Source organism: Oncorhynchus mykiss, chromosome 6, assembly GCF_013265735.2.
Source record: "Oncorhynchus mykiss isolate Arlee chromosome 6, USDA_OmykA_1.1, whole genome shotgun sequence".
NCBI classification, from domain to species: Eukaryota; Metazoa; Chordata; class Actinopteri; order Salmoniformes; family Salmonidae; genus Oncorhynchus; species Oncorhynchus mykiss.
In genome coordinates, this window is record NC_048570.1 from 48,346,846 (window position 1) to 48,369,777 (window position 22,932).

The 22,932-nt window shown below is 44.7% G+C and overlaps 3 protein-coding genes and 2 long non-coding RNA genes across 5 annotated transcripts in view; 3 read left to right on the plus strand and 2 right to left on the minus strand.

Annotated features, from left to right (window-relative positions):
• Nucleotides 1–18: 18 nt before the first annotated feature.
• LOC118965032 lies at nt 19–1,174 on the minus strand. Its single transcript, XM_036981757.1, has 2 exons — nt 952–1,174; nt 19–544 (listed from the first exon to the last, which is right to left on the minus strand). The coding sequence occupies exons 1-2, from the start codon at nt 1,164–1,166 to the stop codon at nt 19–21; spliced, it is 741 nt and encodes a 246-aa protein (XP_036837652.1). The 5' UTR covers nt 1,167–1,174.
• Nucleotides 1,175–1,863: 689 nt separating this feature from the next.
• Nucleotides 1,864–6,419, minus strand: LOC118964894. The gene is made up of 3 exons (XR_005052141.1): nt 6,342–6,419; nt 2,275–2,379; nt 1,864–2,120 (listed from the first exon to the last, which is right to left on the minus strand). It is a non-coding gene; the product is annotated as an uncharacterized LOC118964894 (long non-coding RNA).
• Nucleotides 6,420–7,767: 1,348 nt separating this feature from the next.
• Nucleotides 7,768–22,932, plus strand: part of LOC110526080 — a 38,395-nt gene continuing 23,230 nt past the window's right edge. The window contains exon 1 of the mRNA XM_036980306.1: nt 7,768–8,111. Coding sequence (XP_036836201.1) covers nt 8,023–8,111 — 89 coding nt within the window. The 5' untranslated portion in view covers nt 7,768–8,022. The remainder of the gene's footprint in view (nt 8,112–22,932) is intronic.
• LOC110514397 lies at nt 10,704–11,489 on the plus strand. The gene is made up of 2 exons (XR_002472118.2): nt 10,704–10,883; nt 11,138–11,489. It is a non-coding gene; the product is annotated as an uncharacterized LOC110514397 (long non-coding RNA).
• Nucleotides 12,008–13,504, plus strand: LOC118964893. The gene is made up of 3 exons (XM_036980321.1): nt 12,008–12,793; nt 12,986–13,064; nt 13,309–13,504. Exons 1-3 carry the CDS (start codon nt 12,443–12,445, stop codon nt 13,470–13,472), a joined length of 594 nt encoding a protein of 197 aa, XP_036836216.1. The 5' UTR covers nt 12,008–12,442; the 3' UTR covers nt 13,473–13,504.

Here is a 22,932-nt window from a genome sequence, read left to right on the forward strand (position 1 = left end):
AGTGAGTGGTCCCTTCCTTCAAGATGGACACTCAACATCTAGATCACATTGAAGATTGGTCAGAAATTTAGACCCCAAGATTGTCATCTTCTTGGCCAGATCCAATAGGATGTTGAAGTCCTGTGCCATTTTGTCCATTGTGCCGACAATGGCCTCCAGCACATCATCGGTCACAGGGTCCATGAGGGGCTCGATAAACCCTACCCACTCTGGCTCAGATGTTTGGCTCTGTAGCTCGGCCAGGATCTGAACCGAGGCTACCCGAATGACCTCCTTGCCTGCTGCTATGTCCTGACTGTCCATAGGGGGGCAACTCCCCGGGCTGGCCTGAATGGCCACTGAGAGGCCAGAGTTAAGCTGGTGTACCACCTCCCCCACGATAGCACAGCTCAACTCGGAGGAGCTGGAGGAGGTGGGGTTGGAGTGACCCTCAACCAGGGATATCAGAAGGCTCTCTTCCGTTACCCCAAAAAGAGCCTTCAGAGGCTCCTCCATGAGGGGAGCCTCTCTAGTTGCAGGCAAGCTCTGCAATGAGGTCTGGGACCTTGAAGATAAACACACAATCACCACTTAAGCCATGCAAATGTAACCAACTGTATCTAATCTGGGTCATTAGTGAGCCTGAAAACCAAATTAGAGCAATGATGGATTACTTCTCATACCACCTTAGTTCTAGAAGCCTAAAGCCAACTGACACGATTTTTTGCCTGATTTTTATGTTTGTACGACATCAGAATATGATTATTTCTGAATGGCATGTACCTGATCTATTTATTCATAGATGACTTCATGGCTTACCCAGTTAAAATGACTTTCACCTGGACCCACCCCCAGTGGCAACATTTCTGACCAGAACTTAAAACTACAAGGTGTGAATTCCAAGTTAATAATGTATGATAAGTATGGATCAGGTCTTGCAATTATTATGTTGAAATATTGCTGTGAACATACCTCTTAGGCGAACAGCATGGTGATGAGGTTCTGCGAGTGGATTTTTGGCGGCATCCTGCACTGCCATTACTCCTCCTCTCCTTAGTCCAGTAGTTCATCTCACTGATCAGCAGCCTTTTCTCTCTCTCATCCAGACTGCCTAAGGAATCCTCAGACCCTGTCAGAGAGCACTGGGATTCTGGGGAGGTTGCCCCACTCCTCAGGTTCACCCCCATGATACGAGCTAGCGCTTGTAGGAGAATGCGGAGGGCTGTCTGGGTCACGACTTTAACAATCTTCAGACACAGCATGGAGAGCTGCTCGAATGTGAGCTATGGCCAACAAACAGAGTAATGTTTTTGTCAATCAAGCAATTCCATGACACCATTCCCTATATAGCGCACAACTTTTGACCAGAACCTTATGTGGAGAGACTTACATTATTTTTCATGCCCTGCTGAATCACTCTCCATTGGCTAGAGAAAGAAAAGAAAGGAAACATATTTTACCTGCACACTGGTGTTGAGTTAGTGGAGTCACTAGATAGCCATGTCAGGGAAAATAAACGTGTATTTATTTAAGCAATTAGCAAGTCCATGAGATATTTTGTTCTTGATTTACAGGAAGAGTTAGGTGTGTGGTTACAGTGATGTTAGGGTTAGGTGTAGTGTTTGAAATCCCATTTGTGGTTAGAAGGTGCACTATGACTATAAATTCAGAGTTGTTGTATGTGAGGTTGGAAAAAGACATGGGACTTGCTCATCAGTTAGACTCCTCAGGAAGGAGAGGAGGATTGGGGCACAGCATGTCCCAATCTTGAGAGAAGGCATTAGAGTCCTCCGAGCCTCCTTCTCCAGCTGCTCAATGATAGATCCCCTTTCCCGGAAACCACACCCGGGTGTCTGAGAAGACTCTGGGAAACCGCAAAGAGAAATCTAAAGTTGAATCTGAACTTGATCCCTAATTTCCTTCACCTTTAGGGATTTGATTGCACTGGACAGGTAAAAGCACATCTCTCTGCGGGCCTCCACTATATTGCTTTCACCTATATAGATACTATCTACTCAGATCGGTGCTGATGAATTTGAACACAACCTGCACCCAACATGAAGTAATCTCGGACCTGCACCAATGCTGCTGTCCTCCTCCACGGAAGTCTTCTTGGCACCGCCACTGGACTTACGTTTAGCCTACATGACAACAGATTATAGGTTTAATAGCAGATCTAAGGTCAGTGTAGCGTCTCCTCCTAATGCTTTAAGGCTAGGATTTAGTGATAGTAAACTAATCCTAGATCTGTGCCTAAGTAGGCAGAGCATGTGTAAAGGACAGCATATTTCTTACCTTGCCTCCTGTCCTGTTCTTGTTGGTCTCATGTGTCTCTGTTTCATCCTTCATGTTCTCCACGACTTTATTTTGGTCATCCGGGGGATCCTCCCATTTCACGCTCTGGTGGATAAATAAGAGGTCAATATCAGTCCTAGGTTGTGACTTTATGAAACAACTTATTCGCTCCTATTTTAAACAAAACGGCAATAGTGGTCAGATTTCAGGCCATGGATCAAACCAGTGAGACCTATTGCTGTGTTGGTGACCTACTATATTGTGAGTAATTTCTCCTCTAAACTCAAAATAGGCAAATGAACCATACCTTGCTGTCATCTGACATGATGAGTAGCTTATTGTTGTAGGCTGTTTAGAGGAAATACTAATACCTCCTTTGAAAAAACGTCAGTGAACCATCGGCAGACAACTGAAGTGAATATGAACGTCCTTGAATTATGCCAAAGCATTGTTGAATACTCGATTCCGATTGGCTGAAGCCAGAGCATTCTTCAAAGATGTCATACACACATGATGTCACAATTAGGCCTAAGTCTAATATCTATATGAATTGTCAATTTCATTAGAAAACAAATCAAAGCTTGTCAAAGTTCTGCCAAACGAAAATATGTCTAAGTGCACGTTTTTGCGTTTAATTTATGGTTTATCATGCATCGTCATTCATCACCATATACAAAAACGTAACTCGCTGCCATCCATTAGCTATAATTCTGAGGTTGTAGATCTGCAAAACTAGAACGTGCAATAAATTATAACCACTTGCAGAATAATTTCAAATCAAAGACGTTCCGCTGCATAGAGCTGACACGTTTCTTGGCGTCAGGGGACAGTGCCATGGTTCTGAAATGTTTCGAGTCTGGGCAGCACCTGAGACCGCGGCATGGTGCTGAAATGGAGCAGGGCTCAGTTCTATGGATATCTCATGCGGATTTTCCTGCTAGCCTATGTATAACGATTCTATAATTACATTATTTTCATCCATCCGTCAACACAAATGGCATGTCAACGTTCCCCAAATAATAATGCAATGAAGCCAAGCCGAGATGTATGGTTCTTCATCCAGAGGACGAAGCACCACTGTATCATCTAAAACCTTCAGAGAGATCCCTTAAAACTGTAGTATAAATTCTCCACGGCTGTTATGGTAGCTAGGTTAATTTAGCGAGACATGGACAAATCCAACACATAGCGTTTCTACTGAGTCCTGCTTAGAGGTGACTGACCGTCATGTTGCTAGTTGTAATGACGCTTTTAAAACAAGAATAGTTATTTGTAATTGCTCTGGGAGCTAATTATTGCAGAGCCCAGCTACACATCCTGCTCGCTGGGCTCATTATGGACAGCCATTGAGCAGTTCAGGTGAAAAAGTCAGCCAGATCTGATCCCTATAACATACATGATACTAGGATCCTGTAGCAACCTGCCGGCCTGCACAATCCTCCATGGCACGAATGCTACACGCGCAATATGGTATGCTAACATCCCACAACAATTCCCCAATTGGAATTACTTGCCTAAACTTCCAATCATACTTATTTTCTAATATTAGAACAAGATGGGATTAGGACAACTGTAAAGCTCATTAAACGTAGGCTAAAATGAACCTTACCTGGCTGTCGTCAGCCATTTTGTGTAGCCCGTTAATTAAGGCTCTGCGCCTCTGATACTGCAGCTGTTCTGATAGGCTACTGTAGCTGTTCTGTAACTGTTAAACTAGTCTAATCGTATCCGTTGGAAACTGGTCAGTGAACCGTCCTCAAACACAATGAACTGATGTCAATATGGACATGAACCTTCACATAAAGATATCAAATACATGACGTCAGATATGCCTAGAGGTATTGTTGACTTATCATAGTGTCACAGTACGTGCTGTTGACAGCCTGCCCCGAAATCAAAAAGGAACATGGATTTTGTGAAATCTGTTGTGAATGTATCGGGAATGTTTTTACAATTATATAACTGCCTTCATTTTACTGGACCCCATGAAGAGTAACTGCTGCAGCTAAAGGGGATCCACAATAAATACAAACCCAATGCACCATGTATCAACTTGTTTTGACATATCACATGGGATATGACAGTTCCTGATTCTGAGATACTGTAAATCAACAGACCTTGAGAGGAGATAAAACATAATCTGTTGATCTATTTCACAGGTTGCCATGCATGTGATATGAGATAATGTTATGCACCACGTAAATATACATTGCCTAAGGCTGCAGTGCTATACTCCATGGAGACAGTGCTCAATGTTCATTTTACATGATGGATATATGCTACTCCATTTCATACAATCAATCATCAATCAATCAGTACAATTTATTTATAAAGCCCTTTTTACATCAGCAGATGTCACAAAATGCTTATTCCGACACCCAGCTTAAAACCTCAAATAGCATGCAATGCAGATTTAGAAGCACGGTGGCTAGGAAAAACTCTCTAGAAAAACAGGAACCTAGGAAGAAACCTAGAGAGGAACCAGGCTCTGAGGGGTGGCTAGTCCTCTTCTGGCTGTGCCGGTGGAGATTATAAGTGTACATGGCCAGATCGTAAGGCCAGATCGTTCTTCAAGTACTGTAGTTCAAACATTCTTCATAGATGACCAGCAGAGTCAACAAAATAATGTGGTTACAGAGGGTGCAACAGGTCAGCACCTCCGGAATAATTGTCAGTTGGCTTTTCATAGCCGAACATTCAGAGGTCGAGACAAAAGGTGTGGTAGAGGGAGAGAGAGAGGTGGGGGAGAGGGAGAGAGAGAGCGAAGATCAAAACAGCAGGTCCATGACAAGGTATCACGTCTGGAGAACACACATGCCTCTTCATGTGATACATGATGTTTGGCTGTGCTAAGTGTTATCTTATGGGTTTGGTGATTGTTCTGTGTGAAGCCGTATTCTGCATTGCATCATGGAATGTGATGTGAAATCCCTGGGCCTATGGCTGTTGAAGATACTCCACTGCACTGCCCTTCTCCCCCGATTGCTCAGTTTGGCCTGGCGGCCAGCTCTAGGAAGAGTCTTGGTGGTTCCAGACGTCTTCCGTTTAAGAATGATGGAGGCCACTGTGTCCTTGGGGACCTTCAATATTGCAGAAACGTTTTGGTACCCTTCACCAGATCTGTGTCTTGACACAATCATGTCTCTGAGCTCTGGACAATTCCTTCGACCTCATGGCTTGGTTTTTGCTCTGACATACACTGTCAACTGTTGGACCTTATAGTTTCAACATATAGAAAACATCTCAGAGGGTTGATCTAGCTGCAGATAGCTAATTCTCCTCTATGTGTTTTCCCCTTGCTGCTAATAAGCTCTTACCAATCTAACTAAATTAATAGAGAACATCTGGTTATCTGACAGTCTATGCAGCAACTATTGTATTAGAGTCAAGCTGTGGTTATTTTATTTATTTTCCTAGACAAGTCAGTTCAGAACAAATTCTTATTTACAATGACAGCTTAGGAACAGTGGGTTAACTACCTTGTTCAGGAGCAGAACGTCATATTTTTACATGGTTAGCTCAGGGATCTGACCTAGCAACCTTTCAGTTACTGGCCCAATGCTCTAACCACAAGGCTACCTGCTGCCCCAAGTCCTGCCAACTCAAAAACTGCACAATAAATGTGTAACCAAGGGGGAACTAGTGCATTTCTCTGAGAAAATCTGCTTCGGTATTATCAATCTTCCAAAACACTTGAAATTCTTGTAAAATCAATGGCATTTATTTGATCAAATAGACTTTGAAAGGGTAGACATGCAGAAATTCCTCTTGTCAAAAGTCTTGCTGTTACATAAGTAGTTCTTCATGCAGCGTGACAGGTTACAGGTTCTTCTTGGTGAAGCGCCTAAATGGCTTCATCATTGCTGAAAAGACCCTGACAATCAAGGATCGTTTTTTGACAGATATGGAGGGAGAAACCTCTCCAACTGGGGGGGGGGGGGGGAAGAGATGCAGAATAGTAACGTTGAAAAATAACAAGTGCTATGAGTTTGGTAGGCATACCTATGTTTCTAACACATACCTAAAGCAAAACTACAAGCTATAGCAGAGCTCTTAAACATCCTTACCTATGCAATGTCCATCAGTAGAGGGAATCTCAGTCTGTTACTGGACTGAATGGCAGTCCAGCTGAGTAGGCCGGGTAGGCGGGGAGGTGGGCCTTAGGGATAGCTTCGGCACTGGATGCCACGATGAGTGCAAGCTAGCTGTGAGCTAGTTAGCTGCAAGCTGTGATCTAGCTGTGAAGATCAGAAGTAGTGGTCCAGGGATTACGGCAGGAATCCGGCGTTGTTGTGGAGAGACAGTCCGATACTAGTAGACTGGCGAGTATTATCCAGGCTAAGAACAGGGCTGGTATCTGTGCAGAAGGTAAAAGCCGCTAGCATTGGCTAACAATGACTAAATAGCTTTTAGCTAGTTAGCTTCTGGTGGTTCTTGAATGTGTTCTAAAATTGAAAAAAAAAGAATAATAATAGCGATACCGTATCACATTGGGTGAAGCAGGTTACCGGAACAAAGAGTGTTACCTCTTTACTTTTAAAGTGTATTGCTCTCTGTTTATGACTGATAATAGGACGTAACACAGGGATGAGGAGAAAACAATCATTTGGATCCTACACAACACGTTGTTGTACCTAAATAATTCCACAAGAGGGCGACATATAAACATTTCTTAAAACCAATTAACCTCTACTGCCTTCAGTCCATGACGTCCCCGACTTACTAAAAGTCTGCGTCTGCAAAAATGCTATTTTATCATAACTCGACATGAGAGTAGCAAAGCCAAAACAGTCAATGACATGCTTTTCGGGATATACAATTAGCTATGGTGGAAGAAAAGGTAAATGAAAATATAGGGGAAGGTAGAACATGTTTTACAGTAAGTTTAAATTTGTTTTCACCAATTTAGCTCTGATAGGCCTTTGGCAATCCAAGCTTTTGGGATCGTACTCAAGGCTACTTGGTTTAGGCCTGGCTATAGCCTAGGGATACAGTCCAATAATATCTCCCTTCTCCTGAAGTGTACACTCTCGTTCGTATCTTCCTACAAATCTAAAATCATTGGATTGGTGGAGGCATGGGCTAGAGAGGAATATGCTACCAAATAGCACCTTATTCCCTAATGTAGGCCTACTTTTAAGGAATGCACTATAAGGAATAGATCATACAACTGGCTCACTAAATGGGGTACCGAAATACATCCAAAAGAGGTCGACACGAAATTAGACTAGGTTTATTTCTGTTTTGACCTACTGAGTCGCAGTGCTTAGTGAACAGATTTCAATGTGGGCCTAGCTGTATCGAAAACGGTTGATGGGGAAAGTGTGTAATCTGATCAATATATTTCCCCCCCAATATTAATGAGAGAATGGGAATGTGCATAAAGGTCTAACATTCCATGACGTGGTATGAAGTTCTTAATTCGTCAGTGGCTGCAATATTGTCCTCAGTAAACACAACATGAGTGAAAACAACACAGATAAGGACAAGTTTTTCGAGATATAAAAAATACTGTATGCTATTATGGATGAAGAAAAGGTAGGTTAAATGACACTAAATATTTGGGAATGTAACTAAGGAAAACGTCATTTAAGATAACATAGGCTATTGCAAAACAAATGTCTAATTCTCTCTATTAAGTCAATCACCAGTTTAGCTCTGATATGGCTGTAGCTCTATGATGTCCTTTGCAAGAATCTAATCTGACATTGACATGAAATTCCTATGTCCTTCAGGTAGTACAGAGAGATGATGATGATCCCCCGAGGGAGGGGAGGGAGGTTGTTGAGGAAGAACCAGTGGCCCAGCTCAAGAAGGAGCCCAAGAAGACAGGAAAGGTAAAATGGCAGGAGTGACAGGGCAACTACTAGACTAGTAACACTCAATTGTCACAATAGCTGCATTGACCTGATGTAACATGTCTATTATTTGTGATCTGGAATCTATTATATTCTATCCAAGGCGAAGAGGAAAAGTAGTGCCAAGAAGTCAGGGGAGCAGGGCACTGATACTGATCCAGGTCATAGATTTTCCCTCTGTAGTATGTTGGTTCTCTAAACTTGAATATCATAGATAAAGGTCATGTTAGAAACTGTAGTCAGTAAGAAATGTTGCATGGGTAGTTTTATTCAATAGTCCAATTGTAGCAATTTTATCAAAGTATTGTATTAAGAGAAAAGCGTCAGACTTATCCTGAATTGTCCTATATGGTAATAACATATTTAGGATTGAGGAATAAACACCCGGACAGAGGATCTGTTATTGAGCTCTTGGAGAAGAATGCTCTTAAGGCTGCATTCGGCCCAGGCAACAAAGATGAGATGGAGGACTGCTACCCAATCCTCATCTCGTTCATGCGCAATCTTTATTTTATTTATTTATTTTACCTTTATTTAACCAGGTAGGCAAGTTGAGAACAAGTTCTCATTTACAATTGCGACCTGGCCAAGATAAAGCAAAGCAGTTCGACAGATACAACAACACAGAGTTACACATGGAGTAAAACAAACATACAGTCAATAATAAAGTATAAACAAGTCTATATACAATGTGAGCAAATGAGGTGAGAAGGGAGGTAAAGGCAAAAAAAGGCCTTGGTGGCAAGGTAAATACAATATAGTAAGTAAAACACTGGAATGGTAGTTTTGCAATGGAAGAATGTGCAAAGTAGAAATAAAAATAATGGGGTGCAAAGGAGCAAAATAAATAAATAAATAAAATACAGTTGGGAAAGAGGTAGTTGATAGGGCTAAATTATATGTGGGCTATGTACAGGTGCAGTAATCTGTGAGCTGCTCTGACAGTTGGTGCTTAAAGCTAGTGAGGGAGATAAGTGTTTCCAGTTTCAGAGATTTTTGTAGTTCGTTCCAGTCATTGGCAGCAGAGAACTGGAAAGAGAGACGGCCAAAGAAAGAATTGGTTTTGGGGGTGACTAGAGAGATATACCTGCTGGAGCGTGTGCTACAGGTGGGAGATGCTATGGTGACCAGCGAGCTGAGATAAGGGGGGACTTTACCTAGCAGGGTCTTGTAGATGACATGGAGCCAGTGGGTTTGGCGACGAGTATGAAGCGAGGGCCAGCCAACGAGAGCGTACAGGTCGCAATGGTGGGTAGTATATGGGGCTTTGGTGACAAAACGGATTGCACTGTGATAGACTGCATCCAGTTTGTTGAGTAGGGAGGCTATTTTGTAATAGACTGCATCCAGTTTGTTGAGTAGGGAGGCTATTTTGTAAATTACATCGCCAAAGTCGAGGATTGGTAGGATGGTCAGTTTTACAAGGGTATGTTTGGCAGCATGAGTGAAGGATGCTTTGTTGCGAAATAGGAAGCCAATTCTAGATTTAACTTTGGATTGGAGATGTTTGATATGGGTCTGGAAGGAGAGTTTACAGTCTAACCAGACACCTAAGTATTTGTAGTTGTCCACGTATTCTAAGTCAGAGCCGTCCAGAGTAGTGATGTTGGACAGGCGGGTAGGTGCAGGTAGTGATCGGTTGAAGAGCATGCATTTAGTTTTACTTGTATTTAAGAGCAGTTGGAGGCCACGGAAGGAGAGTTGTATGGCATTGAAGCTTGCCTGGAGGGTTGTTAACACAGTGTCCAAAGAAGGGCCGGAAGTATACAGAATGGTGTCGTCTGCGTAGAGGTGGATCAGAGACTCACCAGCAGCAAGAGCGACCTCATTGATGTATACAGAGAAGAGAGTCGGTCCAAGAATTGAACCCTGTGGCACCCCCATAGAGACTGCCAGAGGTCCGGACAACAGACCCTCAGATTTGACACACTGAACTCTATCAGAGAAGTAGTTGGTGAACCAGGCGAGGCAATCATTTGAGAAAACAAGGCTGTTGAGTCTGCCGATGAGGATGTGGTGATTGACAGAGTCGAAAGCCTTGGCCAGATCAATGAATACGGCTGCACAGTAATGTTTCTTATCGATGGCGGTTATCTTACTGATGAGTATGTTAGAACCATGTTTTGCTCTAGCCTCACATATTTTGTGCAGAAGGAAATAAAATGTAAGTAAAACACATTTATTTTTTATTTTCTAGGCAATGGCAAGTGATCTATAAAGGATTTAAAAAATCTGTAAGTTTCTCCATCAGCCTTTGACCTTTGATTTGGGAATGTTGTGTTGAATCAAGAGAGAGGAATTAACCATAGTTCTATCCTGCTATTACGTTCATTAATCTGTCATACTTCATCCAACTTTGAATTCAGTCACAGATAAGGAAAACGATGTTGGTGAAATGCATTCTGTTCAATCTAGAATACTTTACATCAGAGTCTCATTGCCAAACCTGCTGTGTTCTGTTTTGTTTGTGCAATGCAGATGACAAAGGAACAGCTTGCAAAATTGTGCAAGACCATTGTCAACTTCATTGCACAGACCACCCTGCAGATCCTGCTGCCGGCCCTGGCATGCATTCTAGGGGTGACGGGCTTTTATGACAACGCTGACTCACTCAAGAGGGGTGGCAGTGCAAGATCCTTCACTGCCTTTGAGTAGAAAAGACTGGAGCTCATCCAGGAAGTTAAATATTTGGCGAAGTAACTGTGGCGGCAGGGCTCTCCGACCAAGGTCTAGCACACCCTCTTCCAAGAGGTACTGTATGTTCCCCATAATGTGTGTGTGTGTGTGTGTGTGCAGTTAATCCGAACCCTCAAACTGATGAACAATAATTTCCCCATTTCAATATTTTCCAGCTTTCTAACAGGTGTGTTTTGCAATATCTAAGGCACACATATAAATTACATTTAGAATACTCAATTATAATGCTTGTTAGATTTGTTAGCACTAAGATATCGATTTTCCAACTTCAGACAGCAATTAACATGCTTTGCTTGTTCATTTTAAAGTTCCCAGACCTCACTGAAAGTCCACCTGGGAATGCCAGAGGACAGTATCATCAGCAGTGTCCAGGAGCAACTGTCAAAATCTGACCAAATGGTGGCTGCAGGACAGCTTTCACAAATAGATAAAGTGGTTGGAACTATGCTGGAGAACATTGAGAAGATAAGCAGCGAATGTGGCGAGGAATTGGTCTATCAAGAGTCACTGCGGTCTTCCTCCTCGTTGTCATTCTCAACTGCCAAATCACAGAAGACAGAGTGGGAATTTGCACTCCCATTCCTTCTGAGTTACCCGAGAGTACTGCTCAGCCCATTGTAAGATGCTCAGTCATTGACATGAGCGAATCTACTAAGCCAAAAACAATGGTGTGTGATGCCAGAACAAGCATGTTTGCCATAGCCGATACCATCATGAAGAAGGTATATCCAGAGGCAGAAGGGCAGGTTACATCTCACCCTGATCTAACAGATCCAATAGCTAGACTGGAGGAGCTCATATCTCAGGGTAGGATTGGTGCTCTCTCCCGTGATCTCAGTCACCAAGTCAACCGCATAATTTCCGATAGCAACTTGACCCCTCTGGGACTGACAGTGGCGGCTGGAAAGAGTGCATCTGATACCATCCTTTCGAAGCTGAAGAGGAATGACAAGGTGGGGAAGCACACAACTTACGAGCTGGTTCAGCTGTTTGTAGAGGAGTCTGTTAAGTGCCTCCTGCTTCCTAGTTTTGTGCCCTATTCAACTTCAATGAGTTTGGCTCAGGGGGCCAAGGTGTTGGCTAGAGTGTCTGAAGATAGAATTTCTAGCTCTTCTTCTTCATCAGTATTTAGTGACAGTCAGTCTCTTTACCAAAGTTATGGTAAGCCAGGTCATGTACTCTGTGCATTCTGATGCAGAAAGTAGAGGATCCTCTCCAACTGAATCTCTCCAAACATCTGAAACCACTATATCTGATGTAGGCAATCTATTGAGTGGCAAGTCCTCCCCTCGGCTGTCTCCTTCTGGCACCATTATGGCAACAAGCGAGACCTCCAATGCAGCACAAATCTTGAAGGCCAACATTGATGGAGAGGAAGTGGATACCACCAGTCATTCTGGTGTAGCTCAAAACATTGTCAGGGACGATATGTCAACCAGCCCAGACATGGTCAAAGATGTCACACTTCCAACCCCATCCTCTGATAACTTGGGCAGTGATGATGACGTCACCGGCCTCATCAGCATGTTAGTAATGAGAATTCTAACAGAAATCCAAACCCCAGCAGAAGATTACCCAGTTGACGCAAGTCACAAGACCTGATCCCTAAAGTTATGGAGGTCTTCTGTGCATGGTCAGGCTGCTCTGAGACACAAGCCTATCCAGAGAACTTGAGGATTCATAAAGTCTACAGAGTCGTCTATAAAAATCTGTTGGAGGAGTTTGGCTCGGAGAAAATCCTCCAACAGGCCGTGTCGACTCAGGACTCTTCATTTGATAGGATTCTTGTCAAGTCTTTGAGTGAAGCGCTTCTCCACAGATGTAATGAGGCATTGAGGGCAGCCTCAAGAACATCAGTCAAAACCACTGGGCCTAAGGCTCTTCCACTGGCTGAGGATGTGAGGGCTAGCAGCGGGAAACTATCTTTTCTACAAAGGCTGGTCAGGCTGACAAGCAACTTAAAGGTACAGCAAACGTATTTAAATGAACAGTTGTGAGTAAACAATGCTATTCAGTGTAAAAATATAAAACCATCCGTTCATTCCAAAACCAATCATAAATGTTGTTGTGCTGGTGTGGTAGGTGTGATTGTTATCATCATGAGGTTGGTCAGCTGTGACATTTTTTAAAACATGTTTTTCTCTTTAAATACTTAGCTATTCAAGAAGGGGAACAAGAAGGATTCCCACCGCTCTGAATCAGAACAAGTACAGACCACTGCTGAAGATGGCATGCGTAAGTTCACACAACAGGACAACAGTCTGTTTGAGATATTGGTGTACAAAGAAATGCCACTTCAAAATAACCTTACAAAGGTTATATATGCAATCAGTAGTCATCTCTTATGTAAAAGTAATTATATTCTCCAAAACTCAAGCTGTTGGTTCTCATTTATCAGTGTCAGTTATGTTGAGTTGTAACATACATTACATCATTTCTGAATTAAAGTGCATGTAAACTCTCTCTCTCTCTTCTGTAGTGCCCAGCATAGTGCCACATGCCGCCATGTCTGCACTGCCAAAGGATCTCCCCGCCAGCTCCCAACAGGAGACGCCTCACAAACGTCCACTTCTCGTCAGGATGTTTTCTGCCATCTCCAAAGGCCTGTTCAAGCCCTTCAAACAGTCCTTAAAGACCAAGTAACTTCAGACAATTTATTAAATGTCATTCATTGCATTAAATTGGCCTTTGTCTTCTTATGTGCTCCCGTTAACAGACCAGATTACAATACTGGTCTTTTAAATGTTAGCAGTGATAGCAACATTAACTATAGTGGTGTGTGTATAGCCCTTCTTCACAGTCTGACTCTTCTGACACTGTGTGACATGCCCTCTGATCCAGTGATCTAGGATATTCTGAGTGGCTTTAGGCCTGAATCTCTGCCCTCCTGCCCAAATAAATGTTTTCTCTTCTGATATATCTGCCACTGTCAGCAGCCAGCAGGGGAAAACAGACAGCGCTGTTGAGAGCTTTCTTTTCTCCCTCATGACTAAAACACTGAGAAAGGCTTTTATCTATTGCAGCATATTCCATCTTTTGATTTAACCTATTATACGGTAGAAGTACCCATTATTTCCCAACGGTTATATCACAGGAAATGTGTTATAAAAAGTAAACTTCCGGAAAGTATTCAGACCACTTGACTTTTTCCACATTGTTACGTTACAGCCTTATTCTAAAATTGATACAAATATTTTTTCCTCTCATTAAGCTACACAAAACATCTCATGACAAAGCGAAAAGTGTAGAACATTTTAGCAAATTTATAAAGAATAAAAACAGAATTACCTTGTTTAAATAATTATTGAGACCATTTGCTATAAGACTCGAAATTGATCTCAGGTGCATCCTGTTTCCATTGATCATCCTTGAGATGTTTCTACAACTTGTTTGGAGTCCTGTGGTAAATTCAATTGATTGGACATGATTTGGAAAGAAACACAGACCTGGGGGAAGGGTATGAGAAACAATATTCTCTGATCTGATGATACCGAGATTGAACTCTTTGGCCTGAATCAGGATCCTGGGAAAGATGAACGGAGCAAAGTACAGAGATCCTTGATGAAAACCTGCTCCAGAGGTTCATCTTCCAACAGGACAACGACCCTAAGCACACAGCCAAGACAATGCAGGAGTGGATTTGGGACAAGTCTCTGAATGTCCATGAATGGCCCAGCCAGAGCCCGGACCTGAACCCAATCGAACATCTCTGGAGAGACCTGAAAAAACTGCAGCGACTCTCCCCATCCAATCCGACAGAACATGAGAGGATCTGCAGAGAAAATGGGAGAAACTCCCCAAATACAGGTGTACCAAGCTTGTAGCGTCATACCCAAGAAGACTCGAGGCTGTAATCGCTACCAAAGGTGCTTCAACAAAGTACTGAGTAAAGGGTCTGAATATTTGTAAATGTGATCAGTATTTTATTTTTAGTACATAGGTTTTTGATTAAAAAAATAAAACTGTTTTTAATTTCTTATTATGGGTTATTATCTGTAGAGGGGGGGGAACGATTGAATCAATTTTAGAATAAGGCTGTAACATAACAATGTGGAAAAGGTCAAGGGGTCTGAATACTTTCCGAATGCACTTTATGTAATGAAAACATTAGCTGGTTGCCACTATAGATAGCTAGGTTATCCAGTGCAGTGGTAATACTGCCTGCCTTGGGAGATAACGTAGGATGCGTGCTTATCCGGGTGCCAGAGACACAATCACAAGCTTTCTTCAGACTACATAGCTCAAACTTACAACGTAAAGATATGATTATCACTACATAGGTTTTTTTTAACAAGAAGGGTGTTTTCTATATCTACCAACTATGAAATTACAGACATCATAAACGGTAAGCATGAGAATAATATAATCAAGGCGGACAGGGACAATGTATGAATGCACAAAACATTATTCAAATGGAAATTCCCCAAATGAGCTATGCACCAGCCCATAGCCACAGGATATCTATAGAGTAACATTAATATATTCATCAATTTAAAAAAAGGCATGAATATTGTTTTTCTGCTTTTCTGATCTTAAACCTCCCCCTGGATGTTGGTCCAAGTTTCCTCCAGGGGAGACCTTCTGAAACAGTTGAGAAGGAAACAGCCGACAGTTACAGTACTGTGTTGAAGATAGAGGTCATTCCTTTACATGGAGCAGTTCCTTAAACCAGGTTAGATTCAACACAGCCACCTCAAACTGGACTCCACCACTCCTTCATAACGCTGGATCTCTTCATAATGCTGCTCCTCAGTCACTGAATGCATTTACACTGATGAGATGTCCTGCTTAGCCTAGCTGAAAGGGGAGCTCTAACTAGTCCTGTGGGCACCTAGCTGCTGCCCCCGCTGGGCTTGGACTGGGTCTTGCCCCTCATGGCCCCTCCGCGAGCCTGGCCCTTGGCTGGATGCTGCTGTACTGGGGACTCTGCTGCAGCGGAAACTGGGGCCTGTTGGGCCGGGCTGTGAGGAGGGGGGGTCTGTATCTGAAGCGAGGCAGCTGCAGTCACCACCTGCTGCTGGAGGAGCTTCTGCTGAACCACCTGGGCTGTGCCTGCTGGAATCATCTGGACCTGGGGATGTAGTCTGGGTCAGGGCAACCGTTAGGGGCTGGATCTGTTACGAGACAGGAATCAGACAGAAGACAACATGTTATAAAGTGTAAGTTGATCACTCGTGGTTGTAATCTGTTGATCACTCGTGGTTGTAATCTGTTGGCACCGTCCCTGGGTGTCACTTCTGTAGCAGTATTGTTAAGAGTGTATGATTGTTTTTTTAAATTTTAACTATAGGCAAGTCAGTTAAGAACAAATTCTTATTTACAACGACGGCCTTAGGAACAGTGGGTTAATTGCCTTGTTCAAGGGCAGAACGACAGATTTTTACCGTGTCAGCTCGGGGATTTGATCTGGCAACCTCTCGGTTACTGGCCCAATGCTCTAACCACGAGGCTACCTGCCGCCCCACATACATGTATGTATGTATGTATGTATGTATGTATGTGGGTCAAAAAACTATTTAGTCAGCCACCAATTGTGCAAGTTCTCCCACTTAAAAAGATGAGAGGCCTGTAATTTTCATCATAGGTACACTTCAACTATGACAGACAAAATGAGAAAAAAAATCCAGAAAATCACATTGTAGGTTTTTTTATGAATTTATTTGAAATGATGGTGGAAAATAAGTATTTGGTCAATAACAAAAGTTTATCTCAATACTTTGTTATATACCCTTTGTTGGCAATGACAGAGGTCAAACGTTTTCTGTAAGTCTTCACAAGGTTTTCACACACTGTTGCTGGTATTTTGGCCCATCCGGAGCAGCTCCTCCGGAGCAGTGATGTTTTGGGGCTGTTGGGGCTGTTGCTGGGCAACACGGACTTTCAACTCCCTCCAAAGATTTTCTATGGGGTTGAGATCTGGAGACTGGCTAGGCCACTCCAGGACCTTGAAATGCTTCTTACGAAGCCACTCCTTCTTTGCCCGGGCGGTGTGTTTGGGATCACTGTCATACTGAAAGACCCAGCCACGTTTCATCTTCAATGCCCTTGCTGATGGAAGGAGGTTTTCACTCAAAATCTCACGATACATGGCCCCATTCATTCTTTCCTTTACACGGAGCAGTCGTCCTGGTCCCTTTGCAGAAAAACAGCCCTAAAGCATGATGTTTCCACCCCCATGCTTCACAGTAGGTATGGTGTTCTTTGGATGCAACTCAGCATTCTTTGTCTTCCAAACACAACGAATTGAGTTTTTACCAAAAAGTTATATTTTGGTTTCATCTGACCATATGACATTCTCCCAATCTTCTTCTGGATCATCCAAATGCTCTCTAGCAAACTTCAGACGGGCCTGGACATGTACTGGCTTAAGCAGGGGGACACGTCTGGCACTGCAGGATTTGAGTCCCTGGCGGCGTAGTGTGTTACTGATGGTAGGCTTTGTGTGTGTGTGTGTGTGTGTATGTCCTCTCACTGTCAACTGCAATTATTTTCAGCAAACGTAACACGTGTAAATATTTGTACGAACATAAGATTCAAAAACTGAGACAAACTGATATGTGACGAACAGAAATTGAATAATGTGTCCCTGAACGAAAGGGGAAGGGCAAAATCAAAAGTAACAGTCAGTATCTGGTGTGGCCACCAGCAGCATTAAGTACTGCAGTGCATCTCCTCCTCATGGACTGCACCAGACTTGCCAGTTATTCCTGTGAGATGTTACCCCACTCTTCCACCAAGGCACCTGCACGATCCCAGACATTTCTAGGGGGGAATGGCCCTGTCCTCTCCATCCGATCCAACAGGTCCTAGACATGCTCAATGGGATTGAGATCCGGGCTCTTTGCTGGCCATGGCAAAACACTAATATTCCTGTCTTAGAGGAAATCAGCCATACTGCTCGTTCTGTGCGTGGTGGCATTGTCATGCTGCAGGGTCATGTCAGGATGAGCCTGCAGGAAGGGTACCACATGAGGGAGGAGGATGTCTTCTCTGTAACGCACAGCATTGAGATTGCCTGCAATGACAAGAAGCTCAGTCCGATGATGCTGTGACACACCGCCCCAGCCCATGACAGACCTTCCAACTCCAAATCGATGCCGCTGCAGAGTACAGGCCTCTGTAACGCTCATTCTTTCGACGATAAACGCAAATCCGACCATCACCCCTGGTGAGACAAAACCGCGATTCGTCAGTGAAGAACACTTTTTGCCAGTCCTGTCTGGTCCAGCGATGGTGAGTTTGTGCCCATAGGTGACGTTGTTGCCGGTGATGTCTGGTGAGGACCTGCCTTACAACAGGCCTACAAGCCCCCAGTCCAGGCTCTGTCAGCCTATTATTCAGTCTATTCAGACTGAGCACTGATGGAGGGATTGTGCTTTCCTGGTGTAACTCGGGCAGTTGTTGTTGCCATCCTGTACCTGTCCCGCAGGTGTGATGTTCGCATGTACCGATGCGGGTGTTGTTACACGTGGTCTGTGCAGGTGTTACACGTGGTCTGCCACTGTGAGGACCATCAGCTGTCCGTCCTGTCTCCCTGTAGCGCTGTCTTCGGCGTCTCACACTACGAACATTGCAATTTATTGCCCTGGCCACATCTTCAGTCCTCATGCCTCCTTGCAGCATGCATAAGGCATGTTCACGCAGATGAGCAGGGACCCTGGGCATCTTTATTTTGATGATTTTCATAGTGAGTAGAAAGGCCTCTTTAGTTCCTAAGTTTTCATAACTGTGACCTGAATTGCCTACCATCTGTAAGCTGTTAGTGTCTTAACGACCATTCTACAGGTGCATGTTCATTGTTAGGCGCCCGGGATAAACCTCCAGTATAAAGGATAAACCTCTAGTAGTTGGCAAACTCTAAAAATCACTGCACCTCTTTTACCGTGGTGGGAGTCGGCTAATTACGCACGGCTGCAACCCATACGGCATGACGAGGTACTCATAATAACCTGAGGTGGTATTAAATGCGTCTTATGCTCTTCTCCCTTCCGAATACGCACCAGATTGTACGCACTCCTGAGATCCAGTTTATTGAAGAAGCGAGCCCTGTGCATTGACTCAATCGCCATAGCAATAAGAGGTAGCCGGTAACTATACCTCACCGTGATTTTATTGAGACCTCGATAATCAATGCACAGGCACAAACCTCCATCCTTCTTCTTCACAAAAAAGAAACTCGAGGAGACAGGTGAAATGGAGGGCTGAATGTACCCCTGACGCAGGGATTCGGAGACATATGTCTCCATATCCACCGTCTCCGCTTGCGACAGGGGATACACGTGACTCCTGGGAAGTGCAGCGTCTACTAGGAGTTCTATTGCACAATCCCCCCGTCGATGGGGTGGTAATTGAGTCGCCTTCTTTTTACAGAAGACGAGAGCCAAATCGGCATATTCTGGGGGAATGCGCACGGTGGAGACCTGGTCTGGACTTTCCACCGTAGTAGCACCAACGGAAACCCCTAAACACCTACATGAGTACTCTCGCGACCACCCCGTGAGAGCCCTCTGTGGCCAAGAAACAGTGGGGTTATGACAAGCTAACCAGGGTAGGCCCAGCACCACAGAATACGCAGGAGAATCAATAAGAAAAAGACTAATCTTTTCCCTGTGACCCCCCTGCGTTACCATACTCAAAGGAGCGGTTGCCTCCCTGATAAACCCTGACCCTAATGGTTGACTATCTAAGGCATGAACGGGGAAAGGCATATGCACAGGAACAATGGGGATCCCTAAACTATGAGCTAATCCTTTATTACTGAAATTCCCAGCCGCGCCTGAATCTACTAGCACCTTATGCTGGGAACACAGGGAAAATTCAGGAAAAGTAACAGAGACAAACATATGTGCAACAGAGGGCTCTGGATGAGAATGGTGCCTACTCACCTGGGGTGACGCCAGAGTGCCCTGTCTGCTACCTCGATTCCCAGAGGAACCAACCCGGCACCGACCAGCAGTGTGACCTCTGCGGCCACATATGGTGCACGAGAGGGAACCCCCTCCGGTCTCCCTGTGCACCGCACCTCCCAGCTCCATGGGTATCGGAGAGGGTGTGCGGGAGGATGGAACAACCAGACCCCGATCTGGACGTCCGCGAGTAGCCAGCAGGTTGTCCAGCCGGATGGACAGGTCCACCAGCTGGTCGAAGGTGCGGGTGGTGTCTCTGCAGACCAGCTCCCGACGGACGTCCTCACATAGACTACAGCGGTAATTGTCGATCAGGGCCCTGTTGCTCCATCCAGCGCCGGCAGCCAGGGTCCTAGACTCCAGCTCAAACTTCTGTGCGCTCCTCATCTCCTGCCTCAGATGGTAGAGGCGCTCACCCGCCGCTCTGCCCTCGGGTAGGTGGTCGAATACTGTCCGGAAACAGCGGGTGAACTCCTCAAAATCGTACAACTTCGCATCTCCCCCTCCACACACAGCGCTGGCCCACTCCAGGGCTTTCCCGGTGAGGCACGAAACGAGGGCGAAACTCTTCTCACGGTCCGATGGAGCTGGGTGGACCGTGGCCAGGTACATGCTTAGTTTTAGGAGGAAACCCTGGCATCCGGCAGCATCTCCGTCATATCCTTGTGGTATGGATAGATGGATCCTGCTAGGTTCAGGTGGGAAAGGGGTGTTCAGGGTAGACCCCGGTTGTCCTGGTAGAGGCGCTGGAAAAACTCCCTGTGTCTCCCAGCGGTCCATATTCTGGACAACGCGATCCATGGCTGCGCTCAGTTTGGAAATCATCGCCATATGTTCCATGACGCGCTCCTCCACCTCCACGGCTGGGGTACCTTCTCCTGCTGACTTCATTTTGGTCGGAGATTCTATCACAGTCGTGTTTATAGGTGGCAGGGAAGTCAGGCGCAGGATAATTAAAACTTAAAACAACTCCAAAACCATGAAATACAATGAAACAAAGTGGGTACGAGGACCCGTCGCGCACCAAATACAAAACACGAATACTGAACATAAAACAATCTCTGACAAAGACATGAGGGAAAACAGACGGTTAAATACACAACAGGTAATGAATGGGATTGAAACCAGGTGTATAGTAAGACAAGATAAAACCAATGTAAAATGAAAAATGGATCAATGATGGCTAGAAGACCGGTGACGTCGACCGCCGAGCACCGCCCGAACAAGGAGAGGCTTCGACTTCCGCAGACGTTGTGACAGAAGCTGGGAAGGCTTGGGCGAGTAGCTGCGGGGGGGGGGGGGGGGGGGGGTTGGAGTAGCCAGGAGGTTGGAGTAGCCAGGAGGAAGGCATGGCTAGCCGTTGAGAAATGCTTGTTGAAGTTTTCAATTATCATGGATTTATCGGTGGTGACCGTGGTACCTAGCCTCATTGCAGTGGGCATTGTGGAGGAGGTGCTCTTGTTCTCCATGGACTTTACAGTGTCCCGGAACTTTTTGGAGTTAGAGCAGGATGCTAATTTCTGCTTGAAAAAGCTAGCCTTTGCTTTCCTGACTGACTGCGTGTATTGGTTCCTGACTTCCCTGAACATATCGCGGGGACTATTCGATGCTATTGCAGTCCGCCACAGGATGTTTTTGTTCTGGTCGAGGGCAGTCAGGTCTGGAGTAAACCAAGGGCTATATCTGTTCTTAGTTCTGCATTTTTTGAACGGAGCATGCTTATCTAAGATGGTGAGGAAGTTACTTTTAAAGAATGACCAGGCATCCTCAACTGACGGGATGAGGTCAATATCCTTCCAGGATACCCGGGCCAGGTTGATTAGAAAGGCCTGCTCGCAGAAGTGTTTTAGGGAGCGTTTGACAGTGATGAGGGGTGGTCGTTTGACTGTGGACCCGTAGCGGATACAGGCAATGAGGCAGTGATCGCTGAGATCCTGATTGAAGACAGCGGAGGTGTATTTGGAGGGCCAGTTGGTCAGGATAACATCTATGAGGGTGCCCTTGTTTACAGATGCAGGGATGTACCTGGTGGGTTCCTTGATTATTTGTGTGAGATTGAGGGCATCTAGCTTAGATTGTAGGACTGCCGGGGTGTTAAGCATATCCCAGTTTAGGTCACCTAACAGAACAAACTCTGAAGCTAGATGTGGGGGCGATCAATTCACAAATGGTGTCCAGGGCACAGCTGGGAGCTGAGGGGGGTCGGTAGCAGGCGTCAACAGTGAGAGACTTATATCTGGAGAGAGTAATTTTTTAAATTAGTAGTTCGAACTGTTTGGGTATGGACCTGGAAAGTATGACATTACTTTGCAGACTAACTCCTCCCCCTTTGGCAGTTCTATCTTGACGGAAAATGTTATAGTTGGGTATGGAAATCTCAGAATTTTTGGTGGCCTTCCTAAGCCAGGATTCAGACACGGCAAGGACATCAGGGTTGGCAGAGTGTGCTAAAGCAGTGGGTAAAACAAACTTAGGGAGGAGGCTTCTGATGTTGACATGCATGAAACCAATGCAATCACAGAAGTCAACAAATGAGGGTGCCTGGGGACATGCAGGGCCTGGGTTTACCTCCACATCACCCGTGGAACAAAGGAGGAGTAGTATGAGGGTGCGGCTAAAGGCTATCAAAACTGGTCGCCTAGAGAGTTGGGGACAAAGAATAAAAACACCACACCTTCCAAACCCCAGGAAAGTTACTCTGTCCTCTTCCACCCTAACTTTGAAAAAACTGTGGATACCCCTAAAACAATATTGCATTAACCCTCCACCATAGAAAATAACATGTAAAGAAAATAATCAAAGAAAGTTAGTTAGGATAGAGCCCTCCACACCAAACACTCAAACTCCAAAAAACTCCCAGCATGCATTGCAAGAGAGAGAGAGAGAGAGAGAGAGAGAGAGGGAGAGGTGGGGGAGAGGGAGAGAGAGAGCGAAGATCGAAACAGCAGGTCCGTGACAAGGCATCTCGTCCGGAGAACACACATTTCTCTTCATGTGATACATGATGGTTGGCTGTGCGAAGTGTTATCTTATGGGTTTGGTGATTGTTCTGTGTGAAGCCGTATTCTGCATTGCATCATGGAATGTGATGTGAAATCCCTGGGCCTATGGCTGTTGAAGATACTCCACTGCACTGCTGCTGTGAGCAGGAGTGGGAGAGAAGTCATGCTTTTATTATACTCTTGTTCTGTCACTCA